The sequence below is a fragment of the Neopsephotus bourkii genome, unplaced genomic scaffold, assembly GCF_033783945.1.
Source record: "Neopsephotus bourkii isolate Nb327-2 ecotype Australia unplaced genomic scaffold, CSIRO-AGI_Nbou_v1 NB_1292, whole genome shotgun sequence".
Lineage (NCBI taxonomy): Eukaryota > Metazoa > Chordata > Aves > Psittaciformes > Psittacidae > Neopsephotus > Neopsephotus bourkii.
Window position 1 is genome coordinate 4,088,399 of NW_026901776.1, and position 22,533 is coordinate 4,110,931.

A 22,533-nucleotide genomic window follows, 5' to 3' on the forward strand; every position below is an offset into this window, starting at 1 on the left:
CAGGTAGTACAGATCAGCTGAGGGGGTGACAAGAAACTTTCCCACCAGCAAATATTGAGCAGTTCTCTCAGATGGGCACTAGCTGAACCTGGCTTCAAATTACTGAACTTCAAACATCTGGAGGATCTACATGGAGGGCTTTTTTCTGGTTAACTGCACACCTGTGTTCTGAAAAGTTCCTTTCCAAATACTGGACTGTTTCAGAAATAATTCAGCTAAATCTTCTGCTAATTAGGGCAGGATAAACTACATACATAAGAAAAAAGCTTCTACATCTACTACCTTCAGTGTAGCTGTAGAATTGCTTTAGTAAAGGGGGGAAAAGTGCAAAGATCAGTTTCCCATTAATAAAGCTACCTCAGCCAGCATGAATACATTAGATATAACAAAAATAGGAGTAACAACACGTGCAAGAAGTTACCATTTGCTCTGGGTGGGGGACAATCTTTCCTTGCTTTGTATTTTACGAATTATAAGTGGTAGAACCCTAACATCAAAGTGGGCTTTCCTCCCTACTTCAATTTCCTGCCACATTAAACTGCCAAACACATCTGATTGCCTCCTTGAACTGCTTCCAGTCTGACAACAAACACGCTTAAAATGGCCTCAAGTTTTTAGGACAAGAAAGCCTGCTGGCAATAAGTTCAGTCAAAAACTGGGTTTTTCACAGTAATCAGGCTGACAATTATTTAAGTGTGACTACTTTATGGATGGTTACACAGGTAAGAATATACATTTATAAATGTAGGAATATGCAAACTTATTGTTTAAATCTATTTTTTTATTATTCCACAGCATAAATCTGTGTGTAGATAGGAGAAAGTGCCTGTAAACTACACACGCGAAAGAACTTGGCACCTAGTCCCAACATTTAGGCTTCACCGAGATCCTGGAGCTGCTGTGCCCTGGCCCAAGGCACAGCTGGACCCTCAACCTTTTGGACCTTTTGCACAGCCATACTTCATCTCAATGCATCCTGGGTGGGGAGGTGTTCACACTCATCCCAGGAGTAGGCTCAATCCAGTGCGTTGCTGGGACTCTAGAAGGAATCTATTTCCAGGCAGCAGCTACTCTATTTTGTAGCAATTAATTAGTCATTAAGCACAGGCAGCACCAGATCTACCTGTCTAAAGCTCTCCCCCACCCTTGTCCTTAGGCACAAAATGCTTGGGTTTACAAGTATCAGACCAGGTGACCAAATCCAGGAGATCCCACATCCACAGCCAGAGTGGGATCCTGTGATGTGGCGTGCAGCCTGGCCAGCCAGTCCTGCTGCTGCTGTAGCTGATCACCAGTCGCCTATCCCCACCAAACTGGGTCATGCACTTCCCTATTACAAGGTGGGGGAGAAAACAGAAGGAAAAAAAATCCAAACCCTGAGAGCTGGACAGAGCACCTCTAATTCCAAGGAAGCCTTCCTGCCCGAGACCTGAGCTAAGACCCAGGCGACTGACTGCTCTAGGGACACTCAGCCCTCAGAGCCGGCTGGTACAAATGGTCTTGGGCCAGCTCACGGGCTTCAAAGAGTCCCACTCCGAGGTGCCCTGCAAATCCCACCTGCCCATTTTTAACTCTCCTTACCCTAAGGCATTACTTAGCTCCAGGATGCAAGGCTAGGGATTTCATCAGATGACAAATCACATCAATTGTGGGTGTTCTGGTAGGAACACAGCCCGTCATTCCTTCCAAAGTGCAACCCAAATTTCCTTTTACAAGTGACATGCACCTCATGGAATTAACACAATCCATCTGTATGGGAACAGCCTTGGTCCAAAGCACAGATACATCTTGCTTGGTCATAAAATCTTTTTTTTTTTGACAATACTGTAACTTAATAATGTACAAGCTGAAACTGATCACCCAGCATTTGAAATACGTCACAGCAAGTTACAGTTATCACTAGGACTTCACAGCAAATCAAACTTGTAACTAAACATGCACAGGTCATTATATACACAGTGATAAAAAAATAACGATGTACATTTTCTTGTAAGAAGAAATTAAGTAAATTCTTTGTGCATTTCAGGATTGAAATGTCTAACCTATATAAAATTACTTTAAAATATGAAGTAAATATTTAACCCAAAACTCGAGAAATCTTTTGTAATCTGCAATATAGCCTTCTCATTTCAGTTTTTCTTTCTCTGACACAGAACAACTTAGGAATTTTATCCTCTAAGATATTTAATAGTAATGTGCAGATATAAAAAAATACGTCCTTTGTGGCAAGCTTGAACATATATATATATATATTTACAAACCTCCGGAACAAATTAGCATTAAAAAACACAGAAGTAGCAGATTGACATAGTGCTTTATTTAAGCTGTCTGTACGAAGGAAAATAATGTGCATCCCTATCATATACGTGTAAAAATACTAAGGATGTACAGTGTACAAAAACAGTTTCTTGTAGTTATTTCACATCCTTGTGGGTCATATACTTAAGGAAATAAACAGTTTAAGTATGACCTACAGTAATACGGTTCCTTGGGTTCATAGTCGTGTCTGCTTAATATCCTTAACCATATGACTAGATCTTGCATGGATCTAATGAAAGAACTAGCAAGGTCAAGAAATGTCACAAACTCTAAAGCTACAGGGAGGTAATTCAATTACCAATTTAGAGGTTTTTATTTAAATAAATACTTTACATTTCATGCTTGCCTGTAATGCACTACCAGGAGCAAGATAAGGAAATTCTACTGTAGACAGTACAAACAGTAGCAGCAAAGTGTGTACATTGAGGTGTAATATATAGACCCTGCAGTTAGTAAGGAAAGACCTTACTTTTGTACTCTAGGAGAAGCACATGGCCCCTGCAAGAACAGTCAGCTTGAAGAAGCCGCAAGTAAAGATGGAAAAAGAAAACGGAAACCAACACTGGAATAAATGTTCTTTAAGCGACAGGAATGTACTGGAAGATGGATTAGTGTGGAAAGCGAAGCTGTGTGCAAAACTGCCAAAACCCAAACAGAAATTACCTACTTCCTCCGAGATGGCTGCAGTACAAGGAGGGCACACTCTAGGTCATGGAAGTCAGTACAAGCTGGAGTCAAAGTCTGAAACATACTGTGCTCCAAAGGCTCCCCAAGGTAACTGCCACCACCTCCACCCAAATCCAACACAACAGCAAACAGCAAAAGAAGAGCTTCAAGAGTTTCTTGCGGCACCGCCTTTCTTTCATCCCTTTCTAACACTGGTAAGAGAGAGAATTCCCTAACCCTGGGCAGCATGAAGTGGCCACTGAATCTCTCTCTGTAGCATAAACTTTCTCAATGATGTTCTGGAAGGCAGACAACCCAATGCAAAGTGAAGTCTCCAAAGGGTTTTGAAATAGCTCACTGACAGGTATTTACTGCAAACCGCACTCTACCTCACTATGCAATGGTGCACTAACCATAGGGCTGCTTCTGCACACGAGGAGCGGTTGGCCAGAGGCACGGCACTGGCTGGGCATTAGCTACAGGAGCCCTGTGTCAAGAAACTTATTGCTATTACAAGCTGACAACACAGGGGGAAAAACACAGGCATGTAACAGATTCTGAATCACCATAGTTTCAGTCTGTAAGCACGAGGCCTTTGCAGAAAACTGATTAATGCCCATCTGATTGATAAGTACTCAGTTACTTCAGTCAGTCACTCACTGCATCAGTGCAGACACCTCTATGCCACCAGTGCCAAACAGACCTGCAATGCATGTGCTGTGCTCCTCTCTCTGCAGAGGGATAATCTAATCCCTAGGCATGTTTAGTGTTACAAGGTGACAGGAGGAGATCTTATGTAGTTAGAATATACATCATGATATATTTCTGACTGATTATCCATCCATTACTAAAGAGAAAACACAAAACATGAATAACTCTAAATTAGTCTGTGTCTTTAGCTGCCTTGCTAAATGCCCGTCTACCCCTTGACCGTCCCAGCACATGCACTGCCAGCAGTGGGCTTCATGCTAGGGCACGCAACCTTCCGCATCAAGAGGCTAAGGCATCTGCACAGGAGTATCTCTCTTCACAGACTCGTCTACTCATTCACACAACACAACCAGCGATACTCTGCACTATCACAGTCTTCGTGGGACCTAACACAATCCGAACGCAGAGATACTTCGAATGATAATCCCACAGAGTCAGGGGGTTTGGGTGTCGTTAGCAAGGACACGTGCGCGCTATCACCGCACTGCCTAACGTCCCGACTCCTAGCACCAACGGGTTTATTATTAAGATTATCATTGCTGAAGATCAAAGCTGAAGTTTATGCACATGTTTTTTTAGAGACAGATCTTCAGAAACAAAAAGACCTTTTCCTATCAGTGGAGTGTTTCTCGTGATGCTTTAAATTCAGTCAATCAGGTACCACAGTTACACGTAACATGATGGGTTTCGGGACTCTTTCGGTTGAGGGCAAACCCTCCTTGAGAATGGCTGATCCCAGAAATTTACTATTTTAATCATTAAAATAAAGTGCTTTTCTTGTAATCACGGTGATCTTGTTCAAATGCAATTCCTTCATACAGAACAGAAATTTGCTATTGTGCCATCAGCCTCTTACATCACATTTATGGAGCACAAGATGTAGTTTTTTGTCTGCTTCCTTTTAACCCTTTGGCACATGAAGTTGGAATTCCTCACCTCCACTGCCAAATGATTAAACGACAGTATTTCTTTCATAAAAATCTGATTCTACGCAGTGTGTACAATTTCAGAGCCTTGTTAAAATTTCCACATGGGAGAAAAGTGCATTATTCCCTTCAGCTTGTACAGTCCTTCCATATAGTACAAGATTAACTGCTCTAAGCCTGTTCTATCGAAGACGTAGCAGCATTTGCAAACATGACACATACAATCCTTATCTCTAAAAATAAATACTACCGCAGTATAACCAAAAAAACAACCAAAATAAAAAGACTGTTCAGAGTTAAACACCTGGAGAAAAAGCTAATTCACAACCTCAAAAGAAAAACGAGTTAGGCAAACACCTGTTTACCTTGGTGCACACATTTTGGTGAAAAGCAATACCATTATGCCTGTCTACATTCTTCAGCAATCAGAGGTGATGTATATCATGAAAGAAAAAGAAAAGCATGAGAAAGATGTTATCTGGTGCAAATTATAAGACCCCTTAAACTGCTGCTTTTATGCCTTCATTTCTTGCATGTATAATGTTCGATTCTCCATGATTGCACGTGAACCTGGAAGTTCTAAGTGGCAGGCTGGGTGAGCCCAGCCCTTCTGCTTCTTCTGTAGTATCCAACAGTAATTAAAAAATAATATATGTATATATATTTATATATATCAACAGTTTAAGTCCTTCTCGCAAACATTCCCCAAACAAATTCCAGCCAGATGTTAATGACAGAGACCTGCTTCAAGTAATGATATGCCTAACAAAAACCTTGCATATGTACATCACCACCCCTATGTTGCCTTGTTCTAACCAGCACAAACAGATGCAAGGAAAGGTTATAGACTAGTCTCTTTAGACTATTACATTTTTGATACATCTTCTCGAAGAAGATAAGCTGGACCAACATGTTTTTTGTTTAGCTTCCACTGTGAGGAAAAATAGATGACTACTTGTGCACAAGGTGTACATTGCTGAAGCCAAGTCATCTACCATCAGAGAAACCGTTAGTAACTTCTTGACGTTGCTATTATACTGAGACTGTGGGCAGCAGCAACAGCGGGAGAGCGTAGTAGAGAAATTCTCCTATTTCATGCAAACCAAAATGAATTTTAGGTAGGTTTGGGAAAGCAACTTGTTCAATTTGGAATGGTCTCTGAAAGTGCCCCTGCTATCTTAAATAGTCTCTAGTACTGGTGGTGATGTTCAGGAATCATTTTCAGTGATAAACCTAAGATGACAGTGAAGCAGCAGAACAAAAAAGTTATTCTCGTCCACTTGCAGAGTAGGAAAACTGGGGGAAATGCGGCCGCCTCTCATTGTCCATGCAGTCCATACCATCCTCGTCATCTGTATTAAGGGAGAAGTTCAAAATGTCATTCTTTTTGCAACAAAGTTTTATTATTCACCTGATACTCAGCACATTCTTTCAGGGTTCAATGCCGAGGTTAAAGGCTCAAGTTGAAGCCAGACTTTAGTCATGTAAGCTTATGCTTACACGGTAGAGTGATGCTCACTGGAAGGACATCCTTTGAGTAAGTCACCATCTATTTCAGGCTTGGTGGGTTGGTTGGACTGGTTTATTATGGCTATCACCTGAGAACTTCAATTATTACTACCCCTTCTAGGCTATTCAGAACATGCCAGCACATCTAGTTTCTGGTAGCACAAAAGCTGATGGCTGATCAAAGCAGCCAGCTTCATTGTTTCGTAGGATGAGTTCAGGAAATTATAAATCTTATTTCAATATTCCTCCATTTTGAAGGGAGTTAAAAGGAAAAACAGCTACAGAATGAACAGTTCATGCAGGTTCTATGGGTTTCAATTCTTACATATTATTTCTTAGTAAACTGTTTTTACAGTATTTACTGGGATCAGAGGAAACATGGACTAAGCCAAATTCATAAATATTTTTATTTACATAATTCCTGCGGTGCCAATGGAAACCAGGCACCAGATGTTGTCTAACTCTGAGAATTTGGATCTACATTCTCACACGGATTTTTGTGCTTATCCTTAAAGACTCCTAATGAAACTGTTATTCTAACAATGTATTTATATGCAACCCTTCAGAATTATGTATCTTTCGTATCTTTATACATTCTACATATAAAAACCTAGAGTTAATGCAGGTTGGAGAAATTGCTCTGATTAGGCCACCTGACTTCAACAATGCCTCCCAGATCTGTAACTTCAAGTACAATCTCCCTTTCACACTGTCAATTTAAATGAGGTTAATGAACAGAGCCTGTTTTGTTACCAGTTTGATTGCTGTAGATATAGTTTCAATATTCACTGAGCATGATTTCTAAAGCTTTGCTATCTGAATAACTGTTCTGAATGTTATAAAAATTATTTCTGTAACTATAAAAGATCTTTAGTTCAGCAGTAACTTTAACTTTCTGATACACAGGAACCAACCCGACCTAGAACACATTTCAATCCCCTCTTGCATAATCACAGCAGGCAGATATAATGCCATATTGTACTTAATACATTTACTTGTAGATTTTAAAAGAAAATACTTTAAAACCATTTCCTGTTGCAGTACTCAGAAAATGGAAACCCCTGTGGTCCTTGAGACACTGCAGCTCACTGAAAGTGGCGGCAGTGTTCCAGATCTACCTGGCACAAGAGAACTTCCACCTCTGTGCTGCCACTGATGCTACTTACCACAGCCTTGGGCAGTGCAGTGCTGCCAGCTCTCTGGGAGGGCTTCCCCCAGCAGCAGCGCTGCAGCTGATCTCTGCACTGCTGCTGGGCATCACCCCGCATTGTATTACTCTCAGGACTTGGGTGAGGTTGCAGCCCATGCCATGGTTCCTTCTGCAGCAGTCAGACCACCACCAGAAGCCAGGGTTGGTACTTTAGGGAGGTCGGTCACTTCCCTGCATGGGTACCGATCACCTGCTCTGGATTCAGCAAATGTAAAGCTGAAGTCTTGGCAGCCTATCACATATTTCCTATTGCTTCAGCCTTCGAGGGATGAATAGCCATTCTCATTGCACATGGGACGTTTCAAGAGATCAGGACTTTATGATATGGAGTCAACAGACTCCAAGTTAATCCAAATTTTAAAAAAGTTTGTTCAAATTACAAATATGACCGAATTCTTATCAAGATGAATGGGAGAAGAAAGGTGTATTTTTGTCACAGCAGGGAGACTTAAAATCACTTCAATGACTCTGTTTAAACACTGAAATGCAAAACCCAGAAAATACTCCAGATCTGTACACCAACAGAAAACTGCAGCTAAACCTGGGGATCCTAAAACACCAAAAGATAAGCCAGCTCTATGAAAGGGTAAACAACTTTAACTACAGCCTTTATTGTCCACCTTTGTGATCCTCCTTCCCCAGCCTCCAATAAAAAAAATAATAATAATAAAAAAAATCACTTATAAAGGAAATTCATCCAAGAAGTCAGCAGCGAGATTTTAACTGCTCTGCCTTGGTAAGGAACGATGTTAAGCTCCGGCTTAGCCGACTGGATCATGATTCTTGTGTATGTAGCAGAAGATGACAAAAATATAAACTATGGTGACATTACACTCACTCCAACAAGGAAACCGCAAGGCCCAGCGGAGCAGTTACATCTCTATTGGGAACATCTTTAAAAGCTCTGCTGAAGCACACGACCTTGACAGGAAATTCCATTTTCAGGTAACTGACACCTCCACTTTTTTATTTTACCCCTTTTGTCTTCTAAGCATTTTAAAACATGTCCAACTCACTGAACCTAGAACCCCCTGAAGCCACCAGCAGTGGCCAATGTCCTTAAAGCAGGGCCCATGCTCCAAGTACTTTGCTGAACTGGGACCTTGATGCCACCCAGCAAACATTTGAAGCTGGTGTTTTCTTTCATTTAAAATGACAACAAAACAAAAGAAAAACAAAACCACACCAAAAAAATGCCCCCCAAACTCAACCCAGAGTGATCTAATATTCTAACCTTTGTAATTACTCCATCTTTAAAAGAGCACTGTCACTGAGAGTTACTCTTACACGCTTCCATACAAAGATTTTTATTAGTAACAGTGAGGAGCTTTTCCATTCAAACAGAAAAACCCTTATGCAGTGCTTTATTAGGAGTTTATTATTTTTAAATGATGCTTATGTGTAATTTCTGACTTACATTTTTCAGGCGGTGTTATTGTAATAGTCTGAGCTGTAAATTCTTCATCAAAATACCTGGTGTCTGTCTCCGATGTCACTTGAGGTTTAAAAGGAGGTACAAGCTGAAAGGGACCAAGAAACAAAATTCAATTACTATACCTGAAACTAGCCAAATTAGTACCAGAAAAACGAGTTTGTTCTTTTTCCCTACACCCAGATCAAACAAGTAGAGTGGCTGTCGATAGGCAGCTAGTCTGTAACTTCTAGTAAGAGAAAGAAGCCATTAGAGTCAATCCCAAAAATACTAGTTCAAAATCTAACTAATAGCACAATATGACTGAATTCCAAGTATCACTTTCATGTGACTTGCAGATAAATTCAGCTGCATAGAGATAATTACCTAGAAACTCTTCAGGCCATCCTATTTACCTGCATAAGTGTCAGAGACAGGCACTTCTAGGTACTTCATCACAACTGGGTAGTATAAACAGCTAAGGCAAAAAGGACTACATAGTATAGAAAGCATGATACCTTCTCTTGTTCTTATTTAAGAGTTAAGGTCTAGATCTGAACTTGCCTTTAGAAGAAATTATGAATGTGAAAATAAGCTGTATATTTGAAAAAAGGCCAGTTCATGCTTCAGTGGATCAAATCCTGCCCACTGCTTGCACCGTACAGCGTGGTATTTCCCAACACCACATCACTAGTATTTCCTCACAGTTTGACTTCCTTGCCTCTCTTCTGAATCAGACTGGTTATATCCACCTTCTCCTCCAGAACAACCACCTACAGGCCAAAGATTTTAATGGGAAGGCATATTCAGTAGGGAATATCACACTGCCTTGTGCCAGTCCACCCCAATGCAGCAGTTTAGTATGTATGGTATTGCAAGTGGGGCGGGAGGGAAGAGGGGTATAGGAGGGGACAATGTTTTGGTTTGTACCTTGAGCCCTTTGGTGTTACCTCCTCACACGCAATTTAAAATACAAATACACACCCTGAAGATGGTGTATCAACTTCCCTTTCTGTGTAACAGGTTACATTATGGCTCACTGATATTATCAGAGCTTGCCTGTGGTTTACACGGGTTTCATGTTATCTCTCTCTGCTCCAAAACACTAACACCAAACAATTCGTGCATTTTCCCACAGCAGAGGAAGCGAAACTGCTGTTCCACCCCCTTCTGTCCCTAGCTCAGTGCACCAGACACAACTTACAATACACAATGCACGCTGCAGAAACTCTTCTTTTTGATGATAATTTTTTACAACAGTAAGAATTTTCCTTATTTTACTATGCTTAATGCACAAGATTTGTTGGGGTTTTGGTTTGGGGGTTTCTGACAGGCTGGAGAGATCTGCATGAACTGGTGAGTGTTAGAAGCAGCTCTGGATCACAGTGATAATCAAAGGAGGCTACACAATACACAAGTAGAGCCATTCAAACAGAAAACCCTCTAGCCTGCCCTAGGAGGACTAGACTGTCTAAGTATGTAGTGCTGCACAACCAGCCAAAGAAAGAAGGTTTTAATCAAGATGCTCTTCACAGCATATCTCTATCCAGAAAATTATTCATATTAATTCCTAATGCTTCATGGATTGGATGAGACATAAAAGATTAAAATGCAGTAAACTGCATAAACAGGGTACTTAAACAGCAAGATAAAAGGAAAATAAACAAAAGCTTGTGTAGGTGCATACACTCATAAAATCTCCCCATTTCTTTTCACCATTACAAATGCACCCACAAACTCCCATCGTTCCCAAATCCAGGGTTGAAAACTGCCACCCAGTTCTTCTCGTATTTTCATCTCACCCAGGTTGTACTACACTGACAGCTGGTATTGTGAAAGCCTCCTTAGCTGGAGAAAGATGCCTTCACTGTACTCTGCAATATGAGAACCACACCAGAACACCAGTGGTTCTTTGGACATGGGACCAGATTCTGTCACCATTTCTCCCAGGATACACCTACAAGTCCTTCAGCATTACCCTTCATTCAACAGTTTGACTCTCTTCTCCCTTTCAGTACATACTAAGACATTGAGTACATACTCTATTTCATCTGATCCAAACTTTCAGTAACAGTCCAAGCAATTATTAAGCAAAGATAAATCTATCACTTGCGTATACTTAACAGCACAATAAATATGATTAATACTTTTACAAAACTAAATTCAGTTTTTCCTTACATACTCCTGAATGGGAAAGATACCACAGCGGAGGGTGTTTTGAGCACTGTAGGATAAATTGCTTAAGGAGCTAACATACATAAACTCAACATCAGAATAATCTTCCAGGCATAAATCCAGTTACATTTAGCATCCGGAAACAAGTTGTTCTGGTTTAATGTACAAATTCCTGCACTTCTATGAAAACGATTTCTGTAAGTATTCGGCCATCCCATCAGTTCTGCACTATTAAAACAGATTTTCAGTGTCGTGCATCCCCCCAGCAAAGTGGCCACACAGTTCCTGCACACAAAGTTACTCCTGGGGAACATCCCACGCTGCTGTTTTTGTCACTTTTCTCTCTCAGAAAACACTCAGAAAGCCACAAGAAAAAGTATTACATGAAGCCAGGCAACGTACTCTACTCAAGGCCACGTGCCCACCACTACACATCCTTTTAAGAGACACTTTCACAGTTCTCAGCAACGAAAGTAAATATTAGATAAACTCAGTATGAAAGAAACCCAAGCCACCAAGTAACAGGTTCATGACAATTTTAGTGCCTCCTTGACTGCGACTGTTTTTCCAGATCAGAAAGGGGAAATGCCATTTCACAAGAATTAAAACTTTCATGTGAAAATAAAAGCTTAAGAAAAATGTGCTTGTTTTTCAAGTCAAGAACAAGGAGCGATGCCTTTCCAATAGCGCGACACAGAAGAAAGTAGAACAAACCACTCTTGCTCTGAAGTAAACCCAGAGACCTTTCATGCTACAACTACTACGTGAAGAAAGGGAGAAAACACGCACTCTGCAGTCTTTAATAACTGTAATTTAGGTCAAAGAAGTTAATTAAAAACAAATGCAAAGGCAGGGTAAGACCATAATATACAGCAACTTATGAATCTGCAATTGGGGAGAAGAAAGGCAAGGCACTAGATGGCAAGTTTCTCCCTCAAAAACTTACTGGCTAATTACTGGTATTCTCAGTAATAAACCACGGAACCCTGTGGTTTGATTTTTGTTTTGTTGGTTTGCTTGTGGAGTTTCTTGTCCACTGAAACAATGGGTCTCACTATGGGTTTAGATCACCTCCCTTGTGATTATGAAAATACTTCAAAAACTTTATTTTAGAAAGAGAAACACAGCTCTAAATGACTCTTAATAATTACAGTAATAATTTCACATATGAAAAGCACTATTAAAAGAAAATTCACCAATCACAGGTGATGGGATGAAATTGGTGCTCCAATTCGATGCTCAGTAACTAGGCTTAATAGAAAACTGTTTATTGATAACATCCAGGAAGTAAGTCAGCTGATGAAACTTCCAGCTATGGCAGAAGTTTGGCTGTCTGGGGCACTTAAGCAGGTAAAACACAGAACTCCAGGCTATAACCCAAGAAGGAGCCAGATGCAAATTTATGTCACTGGTGTTTTAGGATTCATCCATCTTACAGCAGTAACTTTCATATCCCAGACACTGAAGGCAGTGGGAAACTTCAGTGACTGTGGTAACAAACCATGCAGCCCTGTGGCTCCCCACAACAACTTACACTGGTGTTTATACAAGCTATAACCTCACATACACCAACCATCCCCTGCAGCCTATGGGAAAGAGGAAATGGTAGCTGAGATCAAGACACACAGATACAACTCAACAGAGAGCTGCTGAAGAGTGAGCTTAATTCTTTCCATATACTTTGCCTCCTTCCCTCACAGTATCATTTCCAACAGCCCAGCCATCAGGATAGCCAGAACAGGGGATTGTCCCTTTCTATCTGCTCTACCCCAGCTACACCAAACCAACTGTGGCTGTAGTCTTGTGGACATGCCACTCCAGACTCCTCATCTGCCACCTCATCCCTCTCCTTCAAGGAAATTCATTCTCTGACCTTCATATAATTGTTGGGACACTTGCAAGGCACACTCCCAGTTCTAATGGGAGAATCTCCAAGATAATTCTTGTCAAGGAACTGGCACACAGAGCTTGGGCATCACCTCCAGAAGAAAATTAGATAAATGCACTAACCAACCCTTTTCTAACAACCTTTCAGGCAAAGCAGAGCACAGAGTATGCAAGTGTACACAGAGGGATATGGTACTTCAACACCACATTCAGAAGACTGGGGACAGAACCATTCAAGACAGATTTTGTAAACCATGTCACCAACACACAAGGCCATGATAAAGAAACTTGGCAATCATCTTGCTGGAGGAGTGGCACCTTTGTTCATTAATTGTCAGGTTATATTGAAAAACAGAAAGTAAAATCTCCACAAATTTCATTTGTAATAAAACAGAAAGACAAATAAGGTAAAACTGCTGCAAACAGCCACTTAGACTGATACAAAACCTGAGTTTCCCTATACATCCCCAGGGTCATTTGAACTTTAATTACAAAGAACAAAACACCCAACATTAACTATAGCTCTGATGATCACAACATGAAGATGCCAGTGCCATTTCATGTTTGGTGCCACAAGGAAATGGCATCCAGCCACTACAGCCACAGCTTTTCTCCACTTCTGTCCTGAGAAGTGAGAAAGTCCAAGAGGAATGTCAGCATTGCAAGGCACACCCAATAACCTGCTCCAGAAGGAGCAAGATGAGCTTTTGCTAAGCACAGACCTTGTCTGTCTGTGAGAGAAGCATTGCTGCTCAGTCCCAGCTGCCGAGCCTTAGTATGGGACGATTTCCCTCCTCTAGTGGTCTGTGCAAATTCAGCCGGACCACTCTAGAATCAGACAGGGGACTGCACCTCCAGCACACATGATTTACTCAAAAGCACCAGAAATACAGATTTTCTGCATTCATATATTACACACACACATATACATGGATATGTATGTGTGCATACAAATAAAGAAATAAAAGTCTAAATTCTGTGTGAGTTAAGAGTTGATGTTCAAGACAAAAAGCATTTCACACCCATCTGTCAAGCTGAATCTGCCCCAGCCATTTCCAAGGCTTGATGTTAGAAATGACAGCAGAAGCAATATCGAATTCTTAGTGTCTTTATTATTTCTAGTGAATGGCATTTCCATTTGGAATCCATCATGAGCAGCATGTGAGAAACACCGCTGGTTTTCTACAGCTTAGGATCTGGGAAACCTGCCACCCATCTCTCTGGAGAAGGAAAGGGGCAGGTACAATACCTGACTGTTACCATCATACAGAGATGAACAGACAGGCTCTGTCCTGCACCTTGAGCTTTCTCACATTTACTGAACAACTGCACAAATACTTCAGTATGAGAGAAAATATGTTACATTATTTGCTCAGAGATAATCTAACAGGAATCATTTGTCTTGGTGTTGTATAGGAAGTGGCTGAAGCTACTTCAAACTAACTGTGATGCACTTGATCTTTCAAATGAAAAATATGATGCTTAAGAACATCAATCTGATCTTCCTTTTCCTTTTAATGTAAAGAGAATTTTCCTTCCAACAAACTCAGAATTAACACTGCCATAAGAATCTCATCCACCAACAGACTGCAGCTGCATAGTATTCTGAGATAAAGTGTGAAAGGAAGAGGAGCAGCTATACACCACCCCCACTGAATGATGCATTTAAATAAACAAGATAACTAGATTATAATCTCAAAACTCCCAAACACACTAATTCTTTATGTGTCATATAAATATAAAAGAGTGAGCACTGTTGTTCAATTTCAGGCTTCATTCTGGAGGAGTACCTGTTTGAATCTTACTTATGGTTCAACTTCAGTATGACATTCCAAGTTGTCTGATTTAAAAAACAATCTCTGCTGCATCCCAACTGATATGCCTCTTCTTTACTAATAAATTACAATGTATTAGATGAATTCTGCTTTTCTTACATGTATTTTGAAAATCTGTTATAAAAATAACTACAACACAGGTATTTCAGTAAAGCCTTGTACTGTCATTGTATGCTATATTTAAACAATTTCCATCCAGTTTATTATTCAAGGCTGATGTATGTTAAAAACAGTGTCAAATCTTGCAGTTCTTTCTGGCTATGAAAGTTAATGATTTGATGTCCAGACATCAAACTTTCATCTACCTTAATCTTTTCTGAAGAACCAAACCTGCAAAGTTGTTATTTTCTAGAATTAAATAGAAGAGACAGATCAGCCAAATCAGAATGGTGGGAAAAATAAAGTATACTGTGAGAAGAGAATGGGGTTACATCAGTGAAATACACTTTCATATTTACACACATGCATGCTCAGCTGGAAGTGCTAAAAACACGTCACAGTTCACAGGTAGACTTCCAAACTCAAATAAAAAGAAAAGTATTTGTATCAACAAACCAGCTAACTTACTAAATGATGTTCCAAGTAAACAGTCTATTCGCACATAAGCTGAAATCCAGTAACTTACAAAGCATGCTGCTAGGACACTGCATGTGGTTGTCCTAGGCAGGGGAAGAGGAAAGGCTGGGATTTCAGTGGTGGAATGACTCATGGCACAAATGCACAGCAAGGCAGCCCTCAGCAGGGGGTTTTGCCCATGGACAAACTGTTTTCCAAGTGATAACATGCTAGTACCACGGACAGAAAGAAACCACATTCTCAGGACTATAGCAACAATTTAAGAATCAGACACCATTATGTATATTTTCCTCCCTGTAAATTTAAGCAGCTGGGGGAAAGGGTGGTAATCAACCACTAGGTCTGCCCCATATAGTTTGAAGTATCACTGGAAACACAATGAAAAGATCAGACTGGTTAGCAGTCCTCTGATCTTTTTACTACTTCGCATGGCAACAACACAAAAGCAAGTAATGAGGGTCATTTCTGCAGGCTTTGTTGCACTGCAGGTATTTGTACAAAAATAGTAAGACTCGAATAGTAACAGCCTAAAACCAGATGCTGGTATTTTCCTATTTCCCTCATTTTCTCTCCTTCCAATATGAAAGTACCTCAACATGCATTTCAGGTTATAGTTATATTGCAGATTTTGCCAGGCCTGAACCCAGGCTTCAACCAGGGGATTTCATCATCTGCTGTTGTTCTGTCTTAAGTAAAGCAAAGGCAAGGAAGGTAAGGAACAGCTTCTTGCAGCTGTCAGACTCCATGCTGAAAGTCGCAGCCTCCACACTGAGGAGTGTGCCTGCAGCTAAGTCAGACAACCCAGCTTTAACCATAACCAATGCTTGTCCCTACTCCCTTCCCAGTGCTAACTAATAAATATGTTAGCACTCCCTAATTTGCTTCAGAAACAATCAGAAATCAAAAGGAGATTATCTGTATCTCAGCCCAAATTCCCATACGGTTTCTTTCTTCTTTCATCCATATTACATGCAGAAGGAAACCCAGGCTTCACTACAAGGGCTGGATCTCCTTTGCCATGAGGCTACCTAAGTGCTTCAAGCTGCAATCCTGAAGGCATACCCAAATTGCTATCTTTACACTAATGCCCATGTGTTTTTTGCTCAGAGAAAGACCCTAGACAGAACATCCAACTACCTAAGAAAATTTCTGCAACCGAAATAAAAATAAGCTAAAACAATTCCTAAATGAGTAACAGAGAAATTATTAAAGCTCCTGATCCTAGCTAAAAATAAAGCAAATATTTTATTTAGCAGTATATGGGGTTTTGAAGTCTTCAGAGTTTGCCAAACTATTCAATTTCTCATACCCAGGCACAGAGCTAAAAACTCATCAGGGCTGAGATGATCACAGGAAGAACCTGGCACAGGCTGCTCTCTTTCATATGCCCTCATGGTTTTTCTGCCAAAAATAAATATATCTGATCACAAATGCTAAGTACTATACATTTTTCATTTAAAGGCAACGACCTTCTCTGCTCCACTGTGCCCATACAATGTTTTATTGTCATTGTGTAGTACCAGATTAGTTTAACTCGTTAGCAGTATCTGGGAGCTAATAATTCCATTTGACCATTTGGATCATTTACCCTACAGAGCTACTGTTTATTGCATGAAATACTCTTAAGTTTACACATCTATAATTGTGTCTCTAATCACACCAGTAAGGCGATAACCTAGTAAGTACAGAGATGTACTAACCCTAATCTCTAGCGAAAATGCTACAATTAGTGGCACAGGAGCAGAGTGTGCCCATGTACTAAACCATCTCCCAGCAACTACTTGGAACACACATGATTTTTTGGTTTCCATTACTCTGAATATGAACTTCAGTTCTTTCATTGCTAACAGCAACACACTCCTGAAATGCAGCCAGAAAATTAGGGTTTCATGGTGCATAAACCTCAGGCAAGAATGCTGTGAAATATTTTTACTATGCAAATAATTATACCGACTATCAATTTCATCAAGTGACCCTACTGCTGAAGACTATACTACTAATAATAAACAGCAACAGAAGCAAGCATAGAATAAATCTATTTGAAAATCAAATTTTTTGGATGCACATTCCTCACGAGTTATTTTAGAATACCAAAACCTCAAAAATATTCATATAAGCATTCTAATAAACATACTCAGTGAAAGTTCATTAACCTTATTATTATGTTTCAAGTTTGTGTTTCAGAGCAGTTTTACTCTTTGCATACTTCAGAACTGGTAAGACTGTGTGTGCAGAAAGAACAATTGGGTATTTTAACCAACCAGACAAATGGCTTTGTAATAGGAACAAAACTATTTCTTAATTAAACAGAAAAGCATACTGTCAGAAGACATCTTCATGAGCTGTTTTTCCATAAAGAATACATGGTATGCCAGTACTGCAGAAAAACAGTTCTATGATCCTTGAAGTTAACTGTTCAAATTCAACTGATTTTTTACTGGCAAATTCAGTTTCTCAAAGGAACAACAGACTGAGTAAACAACGAATGGTTACAATTTCTCCCGTTATAATACTCTAATAACCCCTATCCACCTGCATGAGTATAAAAGCAAAATACCTGCAATTACATATATTGATATAAATTTTAATATATATTTTAATGCCTGCAATATACCGCCTTTGATTTTAATAGCTCAGAATAAGTTCTTGACTGAAAGACATTTGCCATGGTTGTATGGAAAGACTCAAAATACATGTTTAAAAATTAAGAGTATCTGTATTTTCCTAATTAAACACAATGTTGAGTGTAGAGTTGAGAATTCTATTTCTAATGTAGAATAATTAAGAAATCTTTCTCAACAGAGCAAGAGTAATGTAACAGCTTTTTCTTTCTCACCCACTCCTAGCACACTGCAATCCGATTGATTTTAGTGGGGTTTTTTCAAACTCCAAAGGTCCTCAACTTGTATTTTTAGATTCTATCCTCAATGTGCTTTCCTCCAATGTCCTTAAATAACCAGCCAGTGGTTGAGCTCATAAAGAACCTGATTATTTTACTTGCTCTGATTATTTATTTTAGAGTTCCCTGAAACCTCATGATACTGCCAGGGAAAAATCACACTTGTACCAAGTAACTTCAGAGTACCATATTTTGTATCATCATATCCAGGCTCCTATTTCAATTCCGGTATTTGTCAGAGAAGTACCACACCAACAACCACACATTTTCAAATTTCCAGTTCAACAACAACTGAAAAAACAGTTTGTATCATTGACGTTGTAGCATAAACATATTCTGCTCATTCGTATGTCTTCCATTTTCCTTTCATTTGAACAAAGCAAAAAAAGGAGAAAAATCTATCTTTTAAAATTACACAAACTCAACTGACAGATTAACAATGTAAAACAGTTGGGGTATATAAAAAAAAGACTTTATCAAAATAGAAGGGGTTTATAGCAACAAGTAAATTCTTACACAAGTACTGAGATAAAATCGGCTTCTGTATATAAAACAACTTAAGTCAAATTGAGTTTCACTACTGAGTAAGATAAATTCATTTTCTAAAATCATCCCCAAAGTGTTGATCATTACAGGAACAGGACCAGGTTTAGAGAAAACTGTTCCAATTGAATCCCCAGTACTTGCTTTCTCCACAAGCTGTTTTGGCTCATTTTTTAATGCTATTTTAATTTTCTTAGATATCGCTTTAAAAATCAGTTTGAAAAAGATTTCTTCTTAAACACAAACAATCAGAAACCAGGGTTTTGCTATGAGTGCCTTCCAATCACTTAATTTTCCTATTTCCATAAAACAGCTTTTAAATAAAAAGACAATTCAGGACAAACTTCAATTCCATATTCTGCCATTATCTTGAGACACTTACTTTTCTCATGAAGGCCCAAGAAGAAAAAAGGAAAAAATTTGGACATTTACATAATAAAATAAAAAAATCTTTGCTGAGTTTAAGTAGGGTTTCAAAACTTATTTTTGTTCCACTGGAAAATTGTTACTAAAACCCAAAAGATTAAGTAAGCACACCCAGTTCAGAACAATTACTCATTTCTATTAACACAAAAAGTTGCAAAGAAAAACACTGACTTCAGAGAGCAGCAGTCCTATGACTATTCATGGAAACCACTTTGCAGAAGCCAGATTATTCAATGTCATGTAAAGACATACCTTTTTATCATACACATCTTGCCAGTTTACTCCAGCAAAGAAACTATGACGCATGATTTCTTTTGCATCATCTGGGCCTCCACCAAGTCTGAAGAGAGTGGAGAAGAGACCATATTAAACAAGCATTACTCCAAAGGAAGATTAGTTATAGTAATGGTTGGAAAAGTGACCATTTGTTTTTGACTACCTGGGAACAATTCTCACCCTCTTAATATGTAATTCTCACCTGTTTAAAACGAATTCAGGGGATCTAGAGATAAAATGTGATAGCAGAAGTATCTATGCCATGGTCTATTCCATTTGATTATTCCAACTACAGTGTTCATTACCATCCATGATAAGCTTTTTTAATAATTCATTCATTTTAAAAACATACTTAAGTTTAGTTTTCTTGAAAGACCAACTGATTTCCTGGCACTACTAAAAACCAAAACCAACCCAACAATGCTGACATAAAATTTTGCCAAGGAGGTGCCAGGCACTGAATCAGTAATGACTCACACATCATTTTTATACAGTGTTCACTGCTGTTGCATCTGGGTGCTGTAACAATTAACCAATTACCATAAAATAGTCTCAATCTGAGTCAATTAGTATAAATTAATAAATTGTAGGCCTGCTGAGAAGGTTATTTAAAGGCCATTGTAAATAACCACAATACTCACCGTGGCCCACAGCTTGCCGAAGCCAGACTGCCTGGTAAATCATCTTAGGAACTGAATTTCATCTACTTTGGGTGAACTTGCCCAAGGTGATCTGAGCTCGACAAAGTGGCCACTGCTGCCAAAAGAGGGTCCCACCTCTGCCTATACCTCTCCCTTCTCACTTGCATCCACAGCATCATTCCCACTGATGACTCTGAGCTGAATCAGCTCACTTACTTAGAAGAAAACTAACCCAGCAATGAGAAAACAAGACAGAAGTGTCAGGTTTTTGTTTCATTCGCAAGTTAAATTTGATTAAACAAGTTTAGTGAGCATTCCTGAGCTGCTGGTGGTGGCCAAGAAAGAAACACACATCCGGTAAAGGGAATCTCTGCCCCTTTTAACAGCACGTCGACTCTCAGCTCTCAATTTAACTTCTTCCTGAGACTGGCTATCCTACCGGACTAACAGAAAGAAACTGCAACAGGAAAAAAAGCTAATCTTAACTGAATAAGCAGCCCATGTAAGCAATCTGACCTTCATTAAAAGGCACTGCTAAAGACATAAAGAGAAATTTTTGAAGCAACCTTTTAAGTAAGACAGACTTCTCTCTAAAGCATTTATTGCAAGAAGCAGTAATTCCCACAACTAAGGAAAAAAATGAATTCGTGTTGGTACTACCCTGCTGCCAAATTACAAGTATTCTGGAATACTCAGTCCTGCAGAGACTGAGTGTAAAGTTATTTCCAAGCTGTATTCCTCTTTGTTTATCAATTACTTATTGTAAAATTCGCTGCATCTCCACAAAGTATTCCAGTTAGTCTGCAGTCTCCAGACTTGTCTCATTATCTTCCCATCCAGCTGCTCAGAGAAAAGCTCAGTTTCAGTTAACCTCTGGGCTCCCACCCTATTTAGCATCAGCTAGAATAAGAACTTGAATGTGGATAAGCTTGTAAATGTAAGTCTCTAATAAACATTACTGTCTGCAAAGATTAATTACAAATGACTATCTTTTAAATTCTAAAGGTTGATATATTTGATGGGTCAGATCGTTTAGAGGTTAAAAATGCATTAGGAGTTGCTACAGGAGCAAATTTTTACCTTACTCTCCATGTATTGGGCTGGTTGGTCACAGTTTGCTTTTAGTGCACATGGTAAATTCAGTTAAACTGTCATTGCTGGGCAGCAGCAGGAAGGCTGACCACTTGCATTGTCCTTCCTGCCTGCTGCACTTGGCTGCATTCAGGCAGATCCCTTGGGAGTGACACAGCAACATGCCCGCTACTAAAAACTTGTTGAGAACAAACTGAGGATACAAGAGGACTAAAGAAGAGACAGACAGACAGAAGAATACCTGCAGCCTTAAAACATGCCAAGAGACTTGAAAACACAACAGAAGGACTGGGGAATAAAGGGGACCTACACACAAATCCTACCAATTTACAAAGACAGAGATTTAGTTCAGAACCACAAGGGACTAGATGCTGCTGGTCCAGTGCAGGAGCCACTGGAAAATGGTTCTCCTAGGCAACAATCCCAGAGGGGAAAGCCCAACACAAAAGGGCACAGGCAGGAGCTGTGTGATACTTGCTTTCAAACCACTATATTTAAATTCCACTCAGATGTGGTTTTTTAATGTTACTAGTTTACGTGGTCTAATATACGATTTATGTGCCCTGATGAAATTTAAGTTTATACATCTCTTGTAGCATGATCACTTAAAAAAAAAGCACTGCAGTCCCCATGAGATGCTACAGAGAACTCAGGGTTAAATCACACTGCAAAATGTTTGAGAGCTCTCCCTTTGTTCCAGTACATAATCTAAACCTGAGAAGATCCCTGTGAATGACTAAGAAAGTGTTCTTTTCCACGTGATTTTTCCCCTTTTGCTCATTAAACTCACTTAGTATATTTTTGCTGTACTGAAAAAGTGGAAAGCTGAGACTGTATGGATGCATATGGCCTCTTCCTGTGACTGAGAGGTCCCTCAGTCAGGAGGGCCAGGATTCATGGGCCTACTTTTACATTACCCAGTATAACTAGAGTATTTATGGTGCCAGTATACCCAAATAATTTCACTTACCGCTTATTTGGATCCTTTATCAGTAGGCCTGATAGTAATGATTTTGCATCTGCAGACAGAGTTCGAGGAAATTTTATGTCCTCCATTAGTATCAGTTCAAATAGTTTCTCATGATCTTGGTTGTAGAACGGTAGTCTTCCACACATCATCTCATACATGACAACTCCTAATCCCCACCAGTCCACTGCACGACCATAGTCATTATCTTCCAACACCTAAGACAGAAACCGAAACCAGCTGTAAGACATGCACTATTTCAGACATGATCATTTCTGTCTATTTGATACATCTCATTATGAATGTGTTTCCAAGAGTTTATTTTCACAGTGTGCTACACGGACTCCCAGAACCAGGCTCAATACATGCAATTGCAGTACTGACACACCTGAGCTCTATGAAATTCCAGGCATATTACTAAAAGCAAAATAAAAAATTTAGGATGACCTGCTCAAAATGATCAT

At 39.6% G+C, this 22,533-nt stretch overlaps 1 protein-coding gene across 6 annotated transcripts in view; it reads right to left on the bottom strand.

Annotated features, from left to right (window-relative positions):
• Window positions 1-2,295: 2,295 nt before the first annotated feature.
• Window positions 2,296-22,533, bottom strand: part of AKT3 (AKT serine/threonine kinase 3) — a 148,189-nt gene continuing 127,951 nt past the window's right edge. For all 6 annotated transcript variants that reach the window (XM_061365774.1, XM_061365778.1, XM_061365776.1 and 3 more), the window contains 4 exons: window positions 22,073-22,287; window positions 19,346-19,433; window positions 8,759-8,861; window positions 2,296-5,974 (listed from right to left, as the gene is read on the bottom strand). In XM_061365774.1, the coding sequence (XP_061221758.1) occupies window positions 5,889-5,974; window positions 8,759-8,861; window positions 19,346-19,433; window positions 22,073-22,287 (492 nt within the window). In that variant the 3' untranslated portion in view covers window positions 2,296-5,888. The remainder of the gene's footprint in view (window positions 5,975-8,758; window positions 8,862-19,345; window positions 19,434-22,072; window positions 22,288-22,533) is intronic.